Here is a 17629-nt window from a genome sequence, read left to right on the forward strand (position 1 = left end):
CAGAAAAGAAAGGCTTGGTCCTCGGCTTTCATAATGTTGAAAAGAATCCTAAATGGCCAGCTGGGGATTTTTGTGGCAAAGATGCTGTAAAACACATGCAATGCCCCTGTGATCTGCTTGCTGTTTGAGGCCAACTCCTCTTTGGGAACCACTCGCTTTATTCAACCTAAGTTAAATCTTCCTAGTAATCTTAAAAACTAATGGGACATAGTGCTTGCAAATGGCTTCTCCCTTCAGAGGAGAGGATAAAGAGAGTTAACATAGTTCTATGTTAACATAGAACTACCAGTTATAAATCATAGGAAATAAACCCAACTGCCTTCTGTACAAGTAGGAGAACTTGATGTGTGTGGGAGAAACTACATCTTTAGGTGCTGATAATCACAACATGTTAACTTGAAATGACCGCAGAGCTCCTGCTAAGCTGAACAGGACATGAGCTGGAGAACAGCTGTCGCTGGTTTTGTCAAAACACACAGGTAATCGCAGAGTTCAGTGGTGATGTTATTTTCAGTAACGACCTGGAAGGTGGACTGGAAAGCCTCTTTATTAAAGCTGAGAATGACACCAAGCTGTGAGGGACGGCAGCTTTTCCTCCCGTTAGGCTGACTGTAATGAACTGGAGATGGGACCTAAAGATGGCGGTGGCACTCAGCGAGGGACTACGAGGCCGTCCTGCGCATAGATAACTAACAGCGCACGCACCAACCAACCACCCAAGCCCACCAGCTTCGAGGAACGGTGCCTCCACGGGTCACCTCGGCTCAGGGCCCGCGGGAGAGCTCTCCCCAGGGCCAGCCCAGGGGCTCCTGCAGCAGCCGGTGGGGTTTCGGGGCGCGGAGAGGCCGCAGCTCCCTCAGGGGCTCCCTCAGGGGCTCCGCAGGGGCGCCGAGGCAGCCGCGCGCCTCCCGCCTTCGACGCGAGCAGCCGCCGCGCTCGACAGAAAGGGCCCCCCCCCCCCCCGCGCTGCCACCTCGATCACCAGCCTGACGCCTTCTTTGAAAGGCATTTCTCTCCGCCAACGAGAAGCCGGCAGGGAGGGGGCGGGCAGGACGACACACGGTGGTGGGCGGTGATAGGCTTGCGGCCGGGCTCCGGTCTGTGTGTGTGCGCGCGGGGCAGCAGGAGGGGAGGTGGTTGCCGGGGTGAGCTGAGCGCCGCGCCGCGGGGGTCATGGCGGGCTCCAGTGAGGCTGGGGGTGAGTCGTGGCGGGGCCGGTATTACCGGCTGGAAGAGGTGCAGAAGCACAATAACAGCCAGAGCACCTGGATCATCCTGCACCACCGCATCTACGATGTCACCAAGTTTCTGGACGAGGTGAGCGCCCGGGGAGAGGTCGAAGGAGAAGCGGGGAGCTCGGCGCTGCGCTCCCGGGCCACCGCGGGTACCGACCGACGCCCCCCGGGCTCTGCGGAGCGGTGCGGGTTCGCCGTCCGGGTCTCCCGGCTCCGTGGGCTGGGGCGCGGGGGCTGCTTCTTGCGGGCTGTCGGCGGCCTCCCCCGGGCCGTGGGCGGCAGGCGCGGCCCGGCGGGGTGCGGCCCTCGGCTTTGGGCCGCGGCGGTGATCGGGAGAAACGGCACTGGGCCGCGGCCGTGGGGGCAGAGGGCGGCCCTAACGGCGGGGCGGGGGGAAGGGGGCCTGCCGGCGCCTCTCGGGCAGGAAAAACACGCGTGTGCCGAGCACAGCGGCCCCCGCTCGCGTGTGATGCGCTGCCAGGAGCCTCCTTCTTCCTTCACCCGCCGTTAAACTTTCTACTGTTGTAGAAACTAAAGTTCGTTGAAGGCTTTGCGTTGTTACTGCTGTCCTAATGCACTCGGCGTGGGCACGCAACGCGGGGCTGCGGAAGTTCAAGCTCTACCAGAGTACAGCGGTCGAGTTGAACATGGCTATGGTGTTTGTTGTGGTTTTTTTTTGTTTTTGGTTTTTTTTTTTTTTTTTTTTCTTCCCTGAGTTAACGATTGATGTTCTTGATCACTTGGTAATAGTAAACAATTGAAAGTGTCCCCACCTCTTGCAGGAGGGGTTGGACTAGATGGCCTTTAAAAGGTCCCTTCCAACCCAAACCATTCTATGATGCTATTCCAGTAATTGAGAGTCACAGTTAATGAAGAAGCGTTTTAGTTATTGGACTAAAACATTCTTCTGTGGAGATATAGAAATACAACCCTGAGCAATTTTTTTCATTATTAAATGTACCTAGGATTTATTAGTGATAAAGGTTTTCTCCCTCATCTCCATTATCTGCAAAGATTTAGCATCTGACTGAAAAGTGTTATTACAGATTTACATTCATTTCTTTGAAACTATGGTTCAGATTGCTAATGATATGACAGAGTTTAAGCCTCTGCACTTCTGTAGCCCCATCTTGCCATTTGTGCTTGTATATACTTGAAACTTCAAGTATGAATTGGGAATTCTGCAAATAAGACATGAACAAGCAATTTTTCAAAGGCAGTGTTGACCCAAGTAGTATTTGTTTCTTAAGCTGTGTGTCAGCACAAATTGTTTGGCTTTTCAGCAAGATTGTGAAACTTATCTACTGACTCCTCTTTGATTATTTTTCATCTAGCTCTGTCTCTGGTCTGGTTCATTCTTTAGTTATGGAAGTGTGTGTTTAGTTATGCAGGCAACACAAGACCCTTGCAGGAGAACAGTTTTTCATGCAGCCTGAGAAACTGAAGTAGCTGTTCTTGGAAACTTGATCAGTTTTGGTTGATACATAGTTGTATAAGTGCTTCCAGATGGTGAGGGAGGAGGGAGAGGGAACCCTACCCCCCACCAAAAAAAACAAAACAAAACAAACCCACAGCCCAAACCTAACATCACACAAGAAAAAAAAAAAAAACACTTGACAAAAAATGCAAGATGTAATGACCTTTTAGAGTTACGTATTTGCACGGACAAGCTGGCAGCCTCTTCCTTTTCAGTACATGTGGTGAAATTGGTAAATATTAAGAGGTGCTACTTTGTGCAAATTTATCCAAGGAAATCTTCATTCAGCGTTCGGGACAACATTGCTAATTCAGCAGCACATCAGAAGAACTCAGTTTTTCTGTAAACAGTTAAATCGTTGCTTCTTGGACAGTTGTAGGATGTCTGCACTCTAGTACGCATGGGTCAAAATTTAGCCGCACACTAAACAGCTGTAAATGTAGTATGACTGGTTTTGGAGCTGAAGTTTCTGGCTCATATTCTGAGATAATAAAGGAATGAGATTGGGTAACTAATTTCAATTAAGTGTCTAAATGAAACTATATCCCTGAGGAGAGCCCTTGGATGTTGTCATGTTCATTGTGTTGATGATTTTGGGATGGAACTCGTGGATTAAAATACTTCATAGGACACTTCTTTTACCTTTTTTGAATGCTTTTAATACCTAGTTAATTTATCAGGTGATGTGCTAATTCTCTTGATGCTATCAGACACCCTGAGGCATCTGCATGTGACAAATGAGGAGAAATTGGAGCTAGTCTCTGGCTGGTGCGTTCCAGAGTACAGTAACCACTTCTCAGTGAAGTAGGGATTCCTGTTTCAATAGCTTGACTGGTCAAACTCAGTTTTACTTCTTGCAGTTCCTTGCAGAAGTAGAAAAGCTTAAAATATTTCAAGAATTAAATATAGACTACTAAAATAAGTCCAGGATAAAGAGGATGCACTGCTAAAGCATCGCCTCACTCCTACTCTTGACAAGTAGTAAATAAGTACAAGTATCAGTTTATTAGGGAGTGAGGAGCAGGGAACAGAAGCTGACTTCACCAGTGCCATTTCTTAATTCAACAAGCAATCTTTCCAGCCACTGCATTAACCTGTGGAAGTGTTTTCTTATTGATTATGAAGTTGTCAGCTTTACAGTGCTTTAGTGTTAAAAGACACTCTGGATGCTCTCATGCCTAATAAGTGAAGGTATGTTGCTATATTTCACTCCATTACAGTACTTGAAGTGTCTTTCCTAGGTCCAGCTGTTGTCTCTTCATAAAGCTTGTAGATGTTTAGTGAAACTTGTTTGGGTTTTTGCGAACCATCAGCCTCTGTGAACATCTGATTGAAGTTCAATACAAAATGGGCTGGGGGTGGTGATGTATGTGTGTTGGGAATGGGGAGGCTGAAAAGGAGCAGAGGCATTGTGTAGTGTGACTGTATTGCTTGGTTTCCGAAGGACAAGGCTTAAAAAAGATAATCTGAAATGCAGATGAAGTGCTGAAGAGGGAAAGAATCGTGTAATTTGACACCTTATCCTAGGGTTTACTGAAGATGATTACTGAAGACACAGATTCCAGCAACTGCTTTTTTTATATATATGTATATATTTTTTTTTTTTTTAAATGGCAGGTCATAGGAAAACTTTACAACTTGAATATTCATATCTGAATTTTCTTTGATTATCAAAGTATATTCTCTAGGAAAGGAAATCCAGAGACCTTGACTTTTGGAGTGCAGTATTTGAAAGCTCTTGGCATGAAAGACTATTTTTGAGACCAGAAACTTGTATAGATCTTTTTCATTCAAAGGCTATCAGACCTGTATTACAGAAAATTAGGGAAACCTTTTTATAGTTTCAGGACCTACATCATTTAAAGGAAAACAGCTACTAGAAATGCATGTGTACTCACAGCAGGATCTTATGGCAATATCTGTATTACAGATAATTTCATATGTGAATAATATTAAATGTAAATTAATGTGGATTAAGTATGTTGGTAATACGGGATACCATTTCTGCATAGTTTAATAAAGCAATCCCACTAGTCAGGCTTTGACATTAGTCTAATGAGCTAACCAAGAGTAGCTGGGCCTGTAAGAAAGTAAGAATTAAATGATCAGTGTCTTGATCTACTCACCATTGTGGTGTCTTCCCTATGGCTTTTGTGCAAACTTGGTTGAATTCCTTAAGCTACGCAGAGAAGCTAACAAGAATAGGAACATCTCTATCTGAGAGAAATTGCTTATTTTGGAAACTAACTATGTTATATGTTTAGTATTAGTCTAATACAGACTTTGTTTACATTACTGTTGGTGGTCTCGTAATTTGGTGAAAATATTAATGGCCAATGAAAATAGATTTTTTCATAAGGTGTGAACCTGTGCGTCCATAGCACTATTTCTGAACAGTGTGGACAGCTCCCACAAAATGTGTTTGGTAATGCTGATGGAATCAAGGGCAGAAAAAGAAATCCTGTTTTACTCCGTCAGAATGAAAAATGATCTCTCCGCCATGTGGTGATAAGTTACATTCATCTGGTATGATGATATGGTGTAGGAGTAGCATAGTACCTTCCATCTTTAAGGTAATGAATAGCTTACATTGAAAGGTGCTGGTACTAGCACATTTTGAAATCTGCCAATATACCATGTGAATTGTTATTGCAGAACCTTGCACTCTAAGGACTAAAACCAATCTTGTCACTCCCTTAAGCTCTGCTGAAGTTTGCAGGAAGATTTGAAAATGCTTTGAAAAATAGCATTTCTTAGCACTCTTTTATGCAAGACACTGCAAGCTGTAATTGTTTTTTGTAAGTGGGGAAATAGGCACCCAGCTACTGAGCATTTCTTTTGCAGTTCATCTAAAATCCTAATGGTGATTTTAAAAAATACACTCTCATAAAGAGATCTGCTCTCCTGGACTCCTAAAATTTTATATGTGTTCAGAATTTATGTCCTGTAACTTGAAGATGGGATGGAAATGATTTGGAGGACCATTCAGACTACACAAAAGTGCCCATAAAACAAACAAGTGTTTGTCTGTCTTGCACAATAAAGCTGACATTCTCCAAGTTCTGGTTCTGTTGCTTCTCGTTCTCTGTAGTGCAGAAAGCAGAACTTGAATTTGTAAGCCTGCCACGCTGGAGACCGTTGCTAATCTCCCTGAAAATTAAATTGGATCGTAGATTTTATTATCCCAGTATGGGAAGGTGGAGGGCGCAGGAACTGTGAATTTAGATAGTTACACTTTAACAGAGTCTTGGACTATGATACCAAGAAAGTTGCAGGACTGTAGTGAAGGGGAGAAGAGGTGATGGGAGTTCAGGATGAAGTAATCACAGACTTTTGACCCAGAAGAAAGCAGTGAGTTTAGCTGCTGAGTTGCTTTGTCTGAAACTTTCTAATGTGCTGCTGTTAGGAGTTAGTTTGTGCTAGTGCTGTCTTTGTACAGGCTTGTGCTATGCATGTAACTTAAATACCTGTGTTATTATATCGGGAATGTCCTAAGAATGAATTAGGCTAACTTAGTTTATCAGCAAAAGCTTTTTCATTTCCCTTTAACCACAGTTCTACCTGTGAAAGCAATTTAGTTATTTGTATCAGCAGGATTTTCTTTAGGAGTCATTATCTGTGTAGCCTTGTGGGCTTTCCAGTTCCAGTGTCTATCCAGAGGCTCTTCATTAAGTGGAAAATCTGGTAGCAAGCTTTGTTTACCATGTAGAAGTGTCAACAAAAGCCCTGTGTAAACAAACTTTGAGAAACTCATTGAACCATGGAAAATGTTCAGCTTTTGATAGAAAAGTCACTTCTTGCACTTTGAGATGTTACAGTTGCTCCCTTTCATTAGGAGAGGTGAAGTCTTTTCATTAATTGCTTGTATTATGTACTAGTTGTTTGCAGAGGGTTTGCATCTTTAAGTGGAGGTGCCACCTAAAAGATAAGTGTTTTGTCTCTACCTTATCCTTGCTGATGTGAGGGGGGAAAAATACTGTGGTGGCAGAGGTCGGAGTTGAGTTCGTCCCCTTCAGCTGATGTGTGATAGCCACCGAGAGAGCTGGTCACAGTCACTGTATTGATAGTAGTATCCTGGTTTTGTAGACAGAGGGATCAACTACTAATTAGACCAAAAACTAATTCTACAGAGGAAAGCTGGAGTGCCTTGGTGAAGCTGCGCATATAGCTACATAATTACTTTGTAGTGGCAAAAGGGAGAGATTTGGGGAAAAAAAAAAATAATAGTACATGATTATCCTGTAGCAACCTGCAGGCAGTTTGTTAAAGTACTCTGTGAAATAGTTTTAATGTGGATGCAGTAGTACTGGTAGGTATCCAATTTTTTGGCTGGTAGATTTTTGGGGGCAACTAGTGTAAATTGTGATAATTTAAGTTTGGTGCCTTTTGCTGCTTGTTGACATCTTGTTGGGTATGCATGTTTTCCAAGGAGTTTCGCCTTTCTCTACTGTAGATGCTACAGGTATTTTTCTGTTTTGGAATTTCTGCAATTCCATAGCATGGTATTAAAAAACCCAAGGCTCCCAAACCCCACGTTGATGAAGGAATACTTTGAAGACTTAGTTGTTGCAGAATCTGGGAGAGCCTGTTACACTCAAGTTCAACTTCTTAAATGTACTGTATATTTCAAGGCACTGAACTTGAGTGATCTCTCAACTTTTGTCCAGTCCTTTCCCTGAATACTTATCAGAATGGATTCAAGGGCAGGATTTTGGCAAATATGACATATTTGCACGTCTGTTTGCATAATCTTTACTCTGCATGCACTCTTTTAACCTTTTTTGGCTTAGCTGCTGTGCCTAATCTCTCTATCAGTTGCTTAATCTTGCTTTTGCTTAGTCATGGTAGGGATCCCTTACCCTTCTAGCTGCGGTACCTTGACTCTATAAAAAAAGTGTTGGATTGTTTTGTGGGGTTTTTTTGTTGTTTTTTTTTTTTTTAAAAAAAAAAAAAAACCAAAAAAAAAACCCCAAAACTTTCTTAATGTATCAAAATAAATGACTGCCTTTGTATCAAAGATTTGAGTTTTGCAGTTCTGGTACTGCTGGTAACTGTTAGTAATAGCATTTTCCTGATCTATATGAAGAAATCTTATTTTTGCTGGAAGAGAAGGATTGATAGGACCTTAACGTGGTAGATTTAAAGTAAATGCTAACCTGAATTGCCTAGACTTGCAGAAATGTTTATGCCATTTATTGCATTTACTGTCTAAGCATAGTCTTTCTGTTCAGCTATACTCCAGGCAAGATGACCCTAAATAGTAGAACTTTAGCCTGCTTTCATCATTTTAGATCCTGTAGTCAGAAGCATTAAAAATGGAATTGAGGCTCCAAAGCCTTATTTCTTCTGTCACTAGTAAAGTGTTAGAACTTATTTCATGGTTGCCTTAATCGAAGGCAATAGCAATAAAGTATTTTCAACTTACTTACCTAATCATTCCTGGTGTTTATGTAGTAGTTTCCTACTTAAAAGTTGAGTGGTGAATTTTTATGGCATATTCTATGATTACTTACCTGTTATATATATGAGTAACTTGAAGCTGGGAAAATTCTACCTGGCCTTCTGCAAAGCATTTGACACTGTCCCATATGACATCCTTGTCTCTAAACTGGAGAGACATGGGTTTGATGGACAGACCACTTGGTGGATAAGGAATTGGCTAAATGGCTGCACTCGGAGAGTTGTGGTCAACGGCTCAGTCTCCCAAGTGGAGACCGGTGACGAGTGGCATTCCTCAGGATCAGATTTTGGACAGGCCCTGTTTAATGCATTTGTTGGTGATGTGGACAAATGGTATAGAGTGCACCCTTAGCAAATTCACTGACAACACAAAGCTGTGGGATGCGGTCAACACGCTGGAGGGAAGGGATGCCATCCAGACTTGAAGATGTGATATTTCTTGCAGTTTGTACAGACAGAGTTATTTGATGGGTAGAGGTGTGGAACTGAAAGCAATCCCAAAAGCACATCCTGAGGAAGAATAAAACTCGATGGAGAACAGGGATTTATGTTAAGGGAATGGTGATGGGTTGAGGTATTAGGAGATGCTGGGAGATGACTTCTCTAACATCTCGAGGGTTTTACCAGCATTGTGGATTTGGGATTCCATAGTTTGCTAAAACCAAATTGCTATTCTGGTATATTGTATTAGCTTTCAGTTGTGCTAAAGCAGTTCCCAAGTAGTTGTCTTTACTAGATAACTGTCAAGGGTCTTTTTCCAAAATAAATGATTGTATGGTTATCTGGTATCCAACCCCCAGCTCAAACTAGGACTAACTTGAAGGTCAAGTTCCTTAGCGCCTTGTGCGGGCAACCTCAAAGGACAAAGATTCTGCATGTTTCCTTGCCAACCTGTTCTCAATGCTTGATTGCTCTTGTGAATAGCGCTTTTTCTTTCTTTTTTTTTTCTTTTTTTTTTCTTTCTTTTTTTTTTCTTTTTTTTTTTCTTTGTTACGTCTACCTGGAATATTCTTGCTGTACCTTACACCTTTTGCTGTACAAAGCATTGTTTGGATAAAAATACACATTTCCTGCAGAAGTGGGAACAGGGAGTATAACTTTAGATAATAGTTTGGCTATTAAAAGACTGATTCCCTTAGTGTTCTAAATGCTAGTTGTTGGGGGTAATGCCTCTTACTGCTCTGTCTCTGATAGAGTAGAGACTTAGCTTCCTTGGGTTCTGGCTTCAGAGAATACACAAAGCTCTCTAGTTATTCAGAGAAGCTTATGTTTGCTCTAAGTTGTCTAGCAGCTAATTTTGCAAGGACATTTTTTTATTTTTAGAAATGTAGAAATGAAGAATTTCCATTTTAAGAGTGTGGAATGGCTTTCAGTAACAAATTCAAACTCATTAAAAATTGCAGCACCCAGGTGGTGAAGAGGTCCTCAGGGAGCAAGCTGGGGGAGATGCTACTGAGAACTTTGAAGATGTTGGCCATTCCACAGATGCAAGGACACTGTCAGAAACCTTTATTGTTGGGGAACTTCATCCGGTGAGTATGTGAGAGCACGAGTACTTGGTGTTTACTGTAGTGTTTTTGCATTTAGTTTTTTTCTTTGGGAATTTACTTCAAAATAAAGGAGAGCTGCTAGTTTGGTTGGATGCCAGCCCTGCAGCTGTTTGTGGATGGACCTGAACTGGAGATAAGTTCCCCAAATGAGAAGGAACTTGATTAGTATAGCATAAGGATGGTCACATCTAAAAGTCTAATACTTTGAAATATATTACAGCTTAGTTCTTGAATAAGCTGAATGTGTAATCATGCCGTTTCTGGTGTACCCTGAGAGCTTTATGAGACTCTCTCTAACCCCTGAAGGTGCATGTCAGAATGTCTAGACATTTTCATATATCAAAATGCAGAGTGATTACTAACAACTGCTTTCGTTCTTTCGTTGTTTTAAACATATATGCTGGGCTTCCATCTGGACCTAAAAGGACAATCCTGGCTCTTCATATGTATGTTTAGAAAATGGCTACTCTAAGCATCTTCTAGTTTGATACCCTGTCTTTCCTCTCTCTGAATCTCCCCTTTTTGTGCTGTGTCAGAGTTGTTTATGATCAGTTCCCACTGGATCATCTGTCACTTCCTCTTTTCTATACTGTCCTTACCATTTCCTGAACTTGTTAGCAAGCACCTTTCTGCTGCCTCAGGCCTTGAAGGATTTATTTCTAGGTAGAGTTGCTGTCTTGGCTTCCTTCAGATAGGCCTTATTTAAGCTCTTCTGCATCTTAATAGTTGAAAACCACTTGCTAGAGACTTAGGCTGCTGGTGTGCCCATCTGCTCTACTGCCCATCCCTGCCTCTTTTTTTCCCCTTCTATCTGTTTTGCGTTTGTTTTGTCTTGCATTCAGGGTAACTATCACTGTCTGAGTAGCATATTTCACAGTAAGAGTTCTGATCCTGAGTCTGCCTTAGGTCCTCTCTTTATAGATATGAATAGCGTAGCTTCTCCTAATACGAAATAATTCAGCTCTGATGCGCATTTGTAACTTTGTAGGCTTGTCATCGACTTCAGATGGCAGTTGATGCCAGTGGAGTTGTTCTTAACCTGGCTGCTAGTCCAGTTTTCTTGTTTGACAAGTGCTTGATTTCACTTGATATGAAACAAACAGCTTGATAGTTTGATGTACAAATACAGCGCTGTCAAGATTATATACTGTTGGATTTTTTTAAGGAATGTGATTATTTCAAGTAAAACTTCATGAGTTTATGAAAGATCCATAGAATTTGGGACCTTTGTACTGAACAATGGACCAAAACTAGTTAGATTACTCTACCTGATAATATGAGTAGGCTAGGTAGAAGTAAACTAATATGATTGTTATCAATGGATAACCTAAGGTTATGTGTACTGTGTAGAGACAAAGGAAATGCAAAAACATGGGTGCAAGAAATAATGATATATGTTGGAGATTTGAGTTTCACTTCTTTATTGTGTACTGGGAAGTGTTATTTAAGGAAGTGATCTTGTTTATGGTAGCTCAAAATCATGCACTGACATCTGCTCTTTTGGAGGTCTGTTTCCTAGGTAAAATAGGTGCACATTAACAGAATAGAACTGTAAACTGAATGTAATGATTACATTATTTGAATGCTTTTGTGTTTCACCTGAATGTTTTGTTGTTTTTTTTTTTGCCTATTTTTTTCAGGATGATAGAGGGAAGCTTCAGAAACCAACAGTAAGTGTGTTTCTTGAAATACCACATTGTTTCTTTTAGGCATTAGGTACAGCGTCTCTGTAAATTATATACTCCCAGAGGGAAAAATAATTCAGCTTGATTTAAGTATAGTGTTTCAGGTCATAAATCTATTAAACCTGTTGATCTGGCTTAAACTTATTCTTCCTGTTAGCTGGTTTTTTTTCCTTTAATTTGCGTGGTTTCAAACCAAGAGGTTACTGAATGTGATGTCATTACACTATAGCAAAAAAGTGAGTCTAGAATCAGTCAATAGCTTTCTAGTATTCAGTTTGAGGGGAAAAAAAAAGTTTATAGACAGAACAGATTAAATAAATCCATTGTGGGGAGAAAAAATGTCATGCTTAACAGTATATTGGTTACACTACTAGATACAGAATATATAGGGGCATTTGATTGCTTTATTACAGATTGGTTCCTCTGCAATTATGAACCCTTTTCGAGGTGAAAATACCATTTGCTTCTTGACTGTTAGAGTAGATTTTGCTGAGTGTCCTGTCAATGTAGTATTCCAGTTATTTTCTATTTTTTTTTCTATCTTTTAATAGAATAAAGTTGTGTTGGCACTCAACTATCAAACTCATAAAATTCAGGTGTCCCTTAAAGGAGAGAGTGCATCAGGGATTAATTTGTACAATTGCTTCTGCTGTGCATATAGAGGGTGTTTGCATGGGTCTGGCTTAACATTACAGCCGTGCACTTAAGAAATGGTTCAAGATTATTTTTAAATGAAGTGTAGTAGGAATAGGATCTTACTCTTGCTGTTTCAGAGATTACTCTTAAGAAACAATCACTTTTGTGAGATCTTCCAATAATATGAATAAGTTAAAGGAAATAATGCAAAAAACCACCTATATATATAGTTACTGAAATATTTGCTATAGCAATTACTAATTTTCTTAAGGACTGGAATTAGTATACTACTAAAAATAAGAAATGGAGTGGTGACTGGAATTCAGAGCTGCTTCCCGTCAAGAGTAACATCTACTATTCAGATTTCTTTTGAAATTCAGGGCACTTTGCACTGTAAGAGCTGCAACCATAAATGGAACTGAGAGATTGCCCAGCATAAGTTGTAGTAATGCAATCTTTTCGTTCAGCTCACAGGAACTTACTCACCTGAAGTACTTGGAATATTAGTTTGGCCAAAGCATGGTCAGTTGGGAGTTAAGATGTATCCAAATGACTTTTTACTAGACTCTTATTTGGTTTACTCTCTTGTTTTATTGCTGGTCATAATTACTCTACGTGTGTGTTTTCTGCCATTCCAGAAGGAAGCTGGAGCATGTTACTCCAGCAGAACGTGTGGACGTAGCTGATAACAGTTTCACTTTGCATTGCACTCTGGGTGCCCTGGCTCTCTAGGAGCTGTCAGAAGGCCTTGTGCTTTGAGATGTCCTTGTTGTCCTTGTGCTGTTATCTGAAGTACCCTCAGTGTACTTATCCAGTGTTACATTGTTTAAAACCAGGTTTTTGATGAGCTGGCCCATGTTCCTCTCACTATCTTGGTGTAGGAGGAACCATCTCTTGGTCCTCTAAGTGGCGAGAGTCTGTTGTTGAAGGTGTTAGCCTTGATAGTATGGACACGAACCTTTCCATGCTGTTTCGCTTTGGAATTATTTTTTTCATGGAGACTTTCACAAAACCAATATAGATGTAATCACTGAGTCTTATTCTTTTAAACATGGTATTTGTCACCTGTAAACCTATGATGATTCGGGTGCTTGAAAAAGTAGCTGGTTTGAACCAGCGATGGGATGTTAGGAATGTTTCACCCTTGAAATGAATTGCGAATACTCTGATACTGAAGAAATGAATTTTTCAGTGATGGATCTTGTACCACTAAATTTAAGTACACTTCTAATGCTTGGATCTTTTAAATGCACTTAGGGCAATGTGCAATTAGTAGTATTCAAATTAATAAGTCTTCATACAAGTTGTGCACATTTACCCAGTTGGGATTTGATCTTGTAGTGCTTCTTTTTCTATGGAAACTGAACAAGAAGCCCAAACCTATATCAGAATTAACTAGAATAATTTGACTGATTCTAAAGAAAAGAGTTTAATAAGCCTTGTGGATGTAAATTAATAGCTTTCTTCATGTAGGTTCCATATAAGAAATATTTGTGTATTAATTCAGAGACTTTTCAATTAGATTTTAGGCAAGTAAGGAATCTTTGCCTTTTAGGTTCTAAAACTTTTCAGATGTAACCTGAGGTTGAAGTTACCTTCATGGAAAACTTGCAGCAAAATTCCTTGTGATGATAATTTTTAAGTAACTTTTGATGCAATATTGACTACAGAAACTGGTGCTAGCTAGCTTCTAATACAACAGTCCATTATAGGAATTCTGAGAAAATGCTTTCCAAATGCAATGCACTGAGTTGTTTTTAGATTAGTAGCACTTAACTAGTTTTTAGAAGTTGAAGAGCTGGTTAGGATGAAGGGGGACGTCTGCCTGATGTAAATATCTTTTTATGCTTTGCTTTCTAGGAAACTCTTATTACCACTGTTCAGTCAGATTCCAGGTATAGTATGACAACTGATGTCAAACTTTAAGTTCCTCATGATTATGTTTCTAAAGCTTAGAAAGCTGAATAGCTTCTCTCTGCTGGAAACTTAAATGTCAGAGGATGGTGCATTAAAATTTCTGTTCTACGTAAAGTCCAAGTTGACATCTATGTACCACTTTACAAATGTGTTAGCTTACTGTCTAGATTTTTTTCCTCACATTGACATGTGTCAGTCTCTACCAAATGGTTTATGTTGCACAAGCCTTCATTTCTGGAGGCTGTCATGTGAATAGAAGACATTTGGTGCTATTGCTGACTTTTCTACTGACACGGATGACTCACTTTTAAAATTTTCTGCAACTGTTGTATCTAAGGGAAATAAAAAGATTGTATCAATACGAAGGAAAGTCTGTCAGAATTGTGAGGGGGGGAAGAAACACTTTGGAACACCGTTGAATCAAACTTTATAAGCTATGTTCTGCTGACAATTGCCTATTGCTGAAATGTCAGAGGACTGTTCCTTGCCACTCTGAGTGGGGAGCTTGGGTGCTTAGATGTGTCATGTGATGCTGCTGCTTAAATGGCTTTTGAATGAATGATATTTTGGGCAACACACCATGACTTTAAACATATCTACAGTCTTACTCTTCTCTAGTAAGCAAACTTCTTGTAAGCTCTAGTACAAAGCCGTAACAATACAAGCTTTTTTAGTTGGCTAGAGTATTACTGGCCAGCCCAGGTGTTCTGTTGCCCTGACTTTGAAGTATTTGTTGGAGTGGGGAGGAAGGGCTTTAAGCAATGACTCTTTTTTTATTTTTTTTATGTTTTTTTAATTTTTTTTTTCTTTTTTAAACTTGCTAGTTGTCACTTCCTAAACTTCTGTTTCAAAAACTTCCTTCTAGTTCATGGTCCAACTGGGTGATCCCAGCAATAGCAGCAATCATCGTGGCCCTGATGTATCGTTCCTACATGTCAGAGTAAGCGCCTTACTGAAAGCTGATGCTAGAAGAGACTGATCTCGAAGAGAATATAAGCAATCTTAACTGAATATGTTTCCAGACAAAAGCCTGATGTCTGAAGAAAAATGCAAATTTTTCAGACAACTGAATAATTATTTTCTGCTCTGCACTTTTCCTGATGTTGCCTTCTTATTTGCCATTCTGAAGTGATAAAAAGGCAGCATTTCTCTTGTGTAACATCTATTCTCTAATAAATTACTTGATAACTGTATTGGTTTATGTGCTAGAATATTGTTTTGTATGTAACACTGATTCTGGTTATTTCTCTTTAATCTGTAATGGGGTCCATAGGACACTACTTATAAATTTTACAGCTTTAAATGACTGCCAAAACTGTACATGTATTTGTCCATGTACACAACTTCATTTAACTTTAAAAAATCAGTTGTCTTCTTAAATGTAGTATGTTTGAATGTAATGCTAGTGAAATGTAATGGAAAAAGCTGAGTGGAGTAGTGGGTATAGATTCCTGTAAGTGATTGGACTCTACCACTCAGATGATAATGAGCTGATTATTACCCCCCCACCCCTTTCCTCTTGGCATCTGCTCTTATAGTTGTAGATACTCCACTTCTACTAGCAAACTGTTTTGTTTGGCTCCTATTGAAAAATTCAGGTAAAATACAAAACCCAATGTTTGGCCCAATCATGTCTGTCTCAGTTTTGTGAAAAGTAGCTCTTTTTTCTTTTTTTTTCCTTTTTTCTCTTTTTTTTTTTTTTTTTTTTAAAAAAAAAGGCATAAAAAGTGCTATGTAAATTCCACTACAGGTTATGTAACTGCTACTGAATAATACTGTTCCTGCCAAGCACTCAGGTGACTCTAGAACGTGTTCTGGAACTTTTAGACTTTTTATAAAATCTTCAACTTTGTCATGTATGTTGTGAGGGAAAAACTGATACATGAAATCTGTTTCTGACTGTTCTGTGATGTGCTCCTTGGTGCTTTACCATGAAGAGAGAACTATTTTCACTGCTAAATAGAAGATAACTGAAGATAACTTTGCATTTTGTGGTGAACATTTTTAGTCATGTATAATTGATCTTGAATAAAAGTTTAATTGCCTACTCTTGCTGGCTCAAATACATTAATTTCAAACTTTTTTGGAGGCCTTGGAAGGGATACTCTTGTATATTGTGAGCACTTTTGAGAAGTATCTGATAGTGCACTGTGAAAGTCAAGATACATCCCTTATGCAGGGAAGCCACATCTAAAAAATGAGAAAGTGTATTATGGAGCAGTGAGCATAGATAAATGTTTTCATCAGCATGACCTCAGCACCAGCTAGTAACTTAGCAGTGAATGGTTTGGCCCTGCAAGCTCTGCCTCCTTGACATTCATCAGAACTTGAAACACTGTTCCAGGGACTGCCTCTTGGCAGCACCAGGGAAGATGCGTGCAGTTTAGGCCCTGTGTCAAGTCAAATTAAATTGAATGGTAGTACACTGTAAACATGAGCTTTTAAAAAAAATATTGGGACACGGAAGTGCTGTGAGTTCAGGAGATTGTCCTGCGCATGTGTAGAAATATGTCAATACGGGAATTCTTTAAGAATTCCTTATCATGGGATTTCTTTTGTGGGAATTCCTTTACTGTTATAGCAAATAAGGATATCATGTCTAGCTTCAACAGTGAAAGCATTTAGTGTCTCTTGTATTCATGTGGTCTGTGAGACTTGGTTTACAGATACAGACACGTGCACTTACAGTGGATCCCGTCAACTTCTTTACCTTGGGAATTTTAGCGTGCAGTATAAATGGTGGTGTTTGGGATTCTGTCTAGCACTAACTTATTTTGTCCTCTTCTTGCCCTAGCTTTTCCTCTGAATGGGGTGAAGCAGAGTTTAAACATTCAGGCTTTTTTTTACTTTTTTTACAGATAACCTTTTAAAATGATATATTAACTCTGAGTTAGTATTTAGACTCATAAATCAAGTACTGCATTTTCTGTTAGTTTTCAAAATAACACTTAAGTTCACATGTCCAGGTGAGGGGAAAAAAAAACACGCACAGGAACTTTAGAAAGCTTAACCTTTTGGTTTTGTTTTTTTTTTTTGTTTTTTTTTGGGTTTTTTTTTTTTTTTCCCCCCTCCCCTAAGAATTGCAAGCTGGGATAGTTATGTCCACATCAGCAGGCAGGGTAGTGCAATCAAAGTGGGTCCATAAGTCAAAACACTTGCTACAGAAGGCCTTTTCCATGCTGTTTTGGGAGTTTTAGTATCATATAGTGCTGTTTGGGTCCTATATACTACGTGTTTATTTGTGCCCTTCCCTGGAGTACCTATGCAAGCTCAGTCCCATCTTAAAGCAGTCAAGCTGGCACATGCAGGCAGTTTCCATGATGTGAATCGAAAGCGCAGTGAGTGGAGATGGGTAGACAATCCTTCAAAAACTGATAGAAGTTAAAATGCTATTGCAGATGCACACAGCTTGTTCCCCGTACTTGGTCTGTTTGTATTCCCTTCCACCAGTGTTCCTCAGAGATGGACATGACTGTTTCAAGTTTTTAAATGTAAACTGATAAAACTAAACTAAAAAAAAATGATCAGGCTTATAATTTTTCATTTTTAATACCCTAAAGACAGAGCTGATTTCTATAGGGTGTCATACAGGAGTTTTTATGTGACTTCAGCTTTTGATCATGAACCTGAGACGATGAAAAAAGGTATGTGGGTCTGGTGAGGAATGAA

At 40.0% G+C, this 17629-nt stretch overlaps 1 protein-coding gene across 2 annotated transcripts; it reads left to right on the plus strand.

Moving 5' to 3' along the window:
* The first annotated feature begins 1090 nt into the window (after positions 1-1090).
* Positions 1091-16010, plus strand: CYB5A (cytochrome b5 type A). 2 transcript variants are annotated; one of them, XM_086740550.1, is made up of 5 exons: positions 1095-1317; positions 9576-9704; positions 11363-11392; positions 13904-13938; positions 14826-16010. In XM_086740550.1, the coding sequence occupies exons 1-5, from the start codon at positions 1174-1176 to the stop codon at positions 14902-14904; spliced, it is 417 nt and encodes a 138-aa protein (XP_086596676.1). In that variant the 5' UTR covers positions 1095-1173; the 3' UTR covers positions 14905-16010. The 2 variants fall into 2 exon arrangements, with proteins under 2 accessions (XP_086596677.1, XP_086596676.1); XM_086740551.1 differs by lacking the exon at positions 13904-13938 and having other exon boundaries at positions 1091-1317.
* The last annotated feature ends 1619 nt before the right edge of the window (positions 16011-17629 follow it).

The sequence above is a fragment of the Chlamydotis macqueenii genome, chromosome 2 (assembly GCF_036417535.1).
Source record: "Chlamydotis macqueenii isolate bChlMac1 chromosome 2, bChlMac1.mat, whole genome shotgun sequence".
NCBI classification, from domain to species: Eukaryota; Metazoa; Chordata; class Aves; order Otidiformes; family Otididae; genus Chlamydotis; species Chlamydotis macqueenii.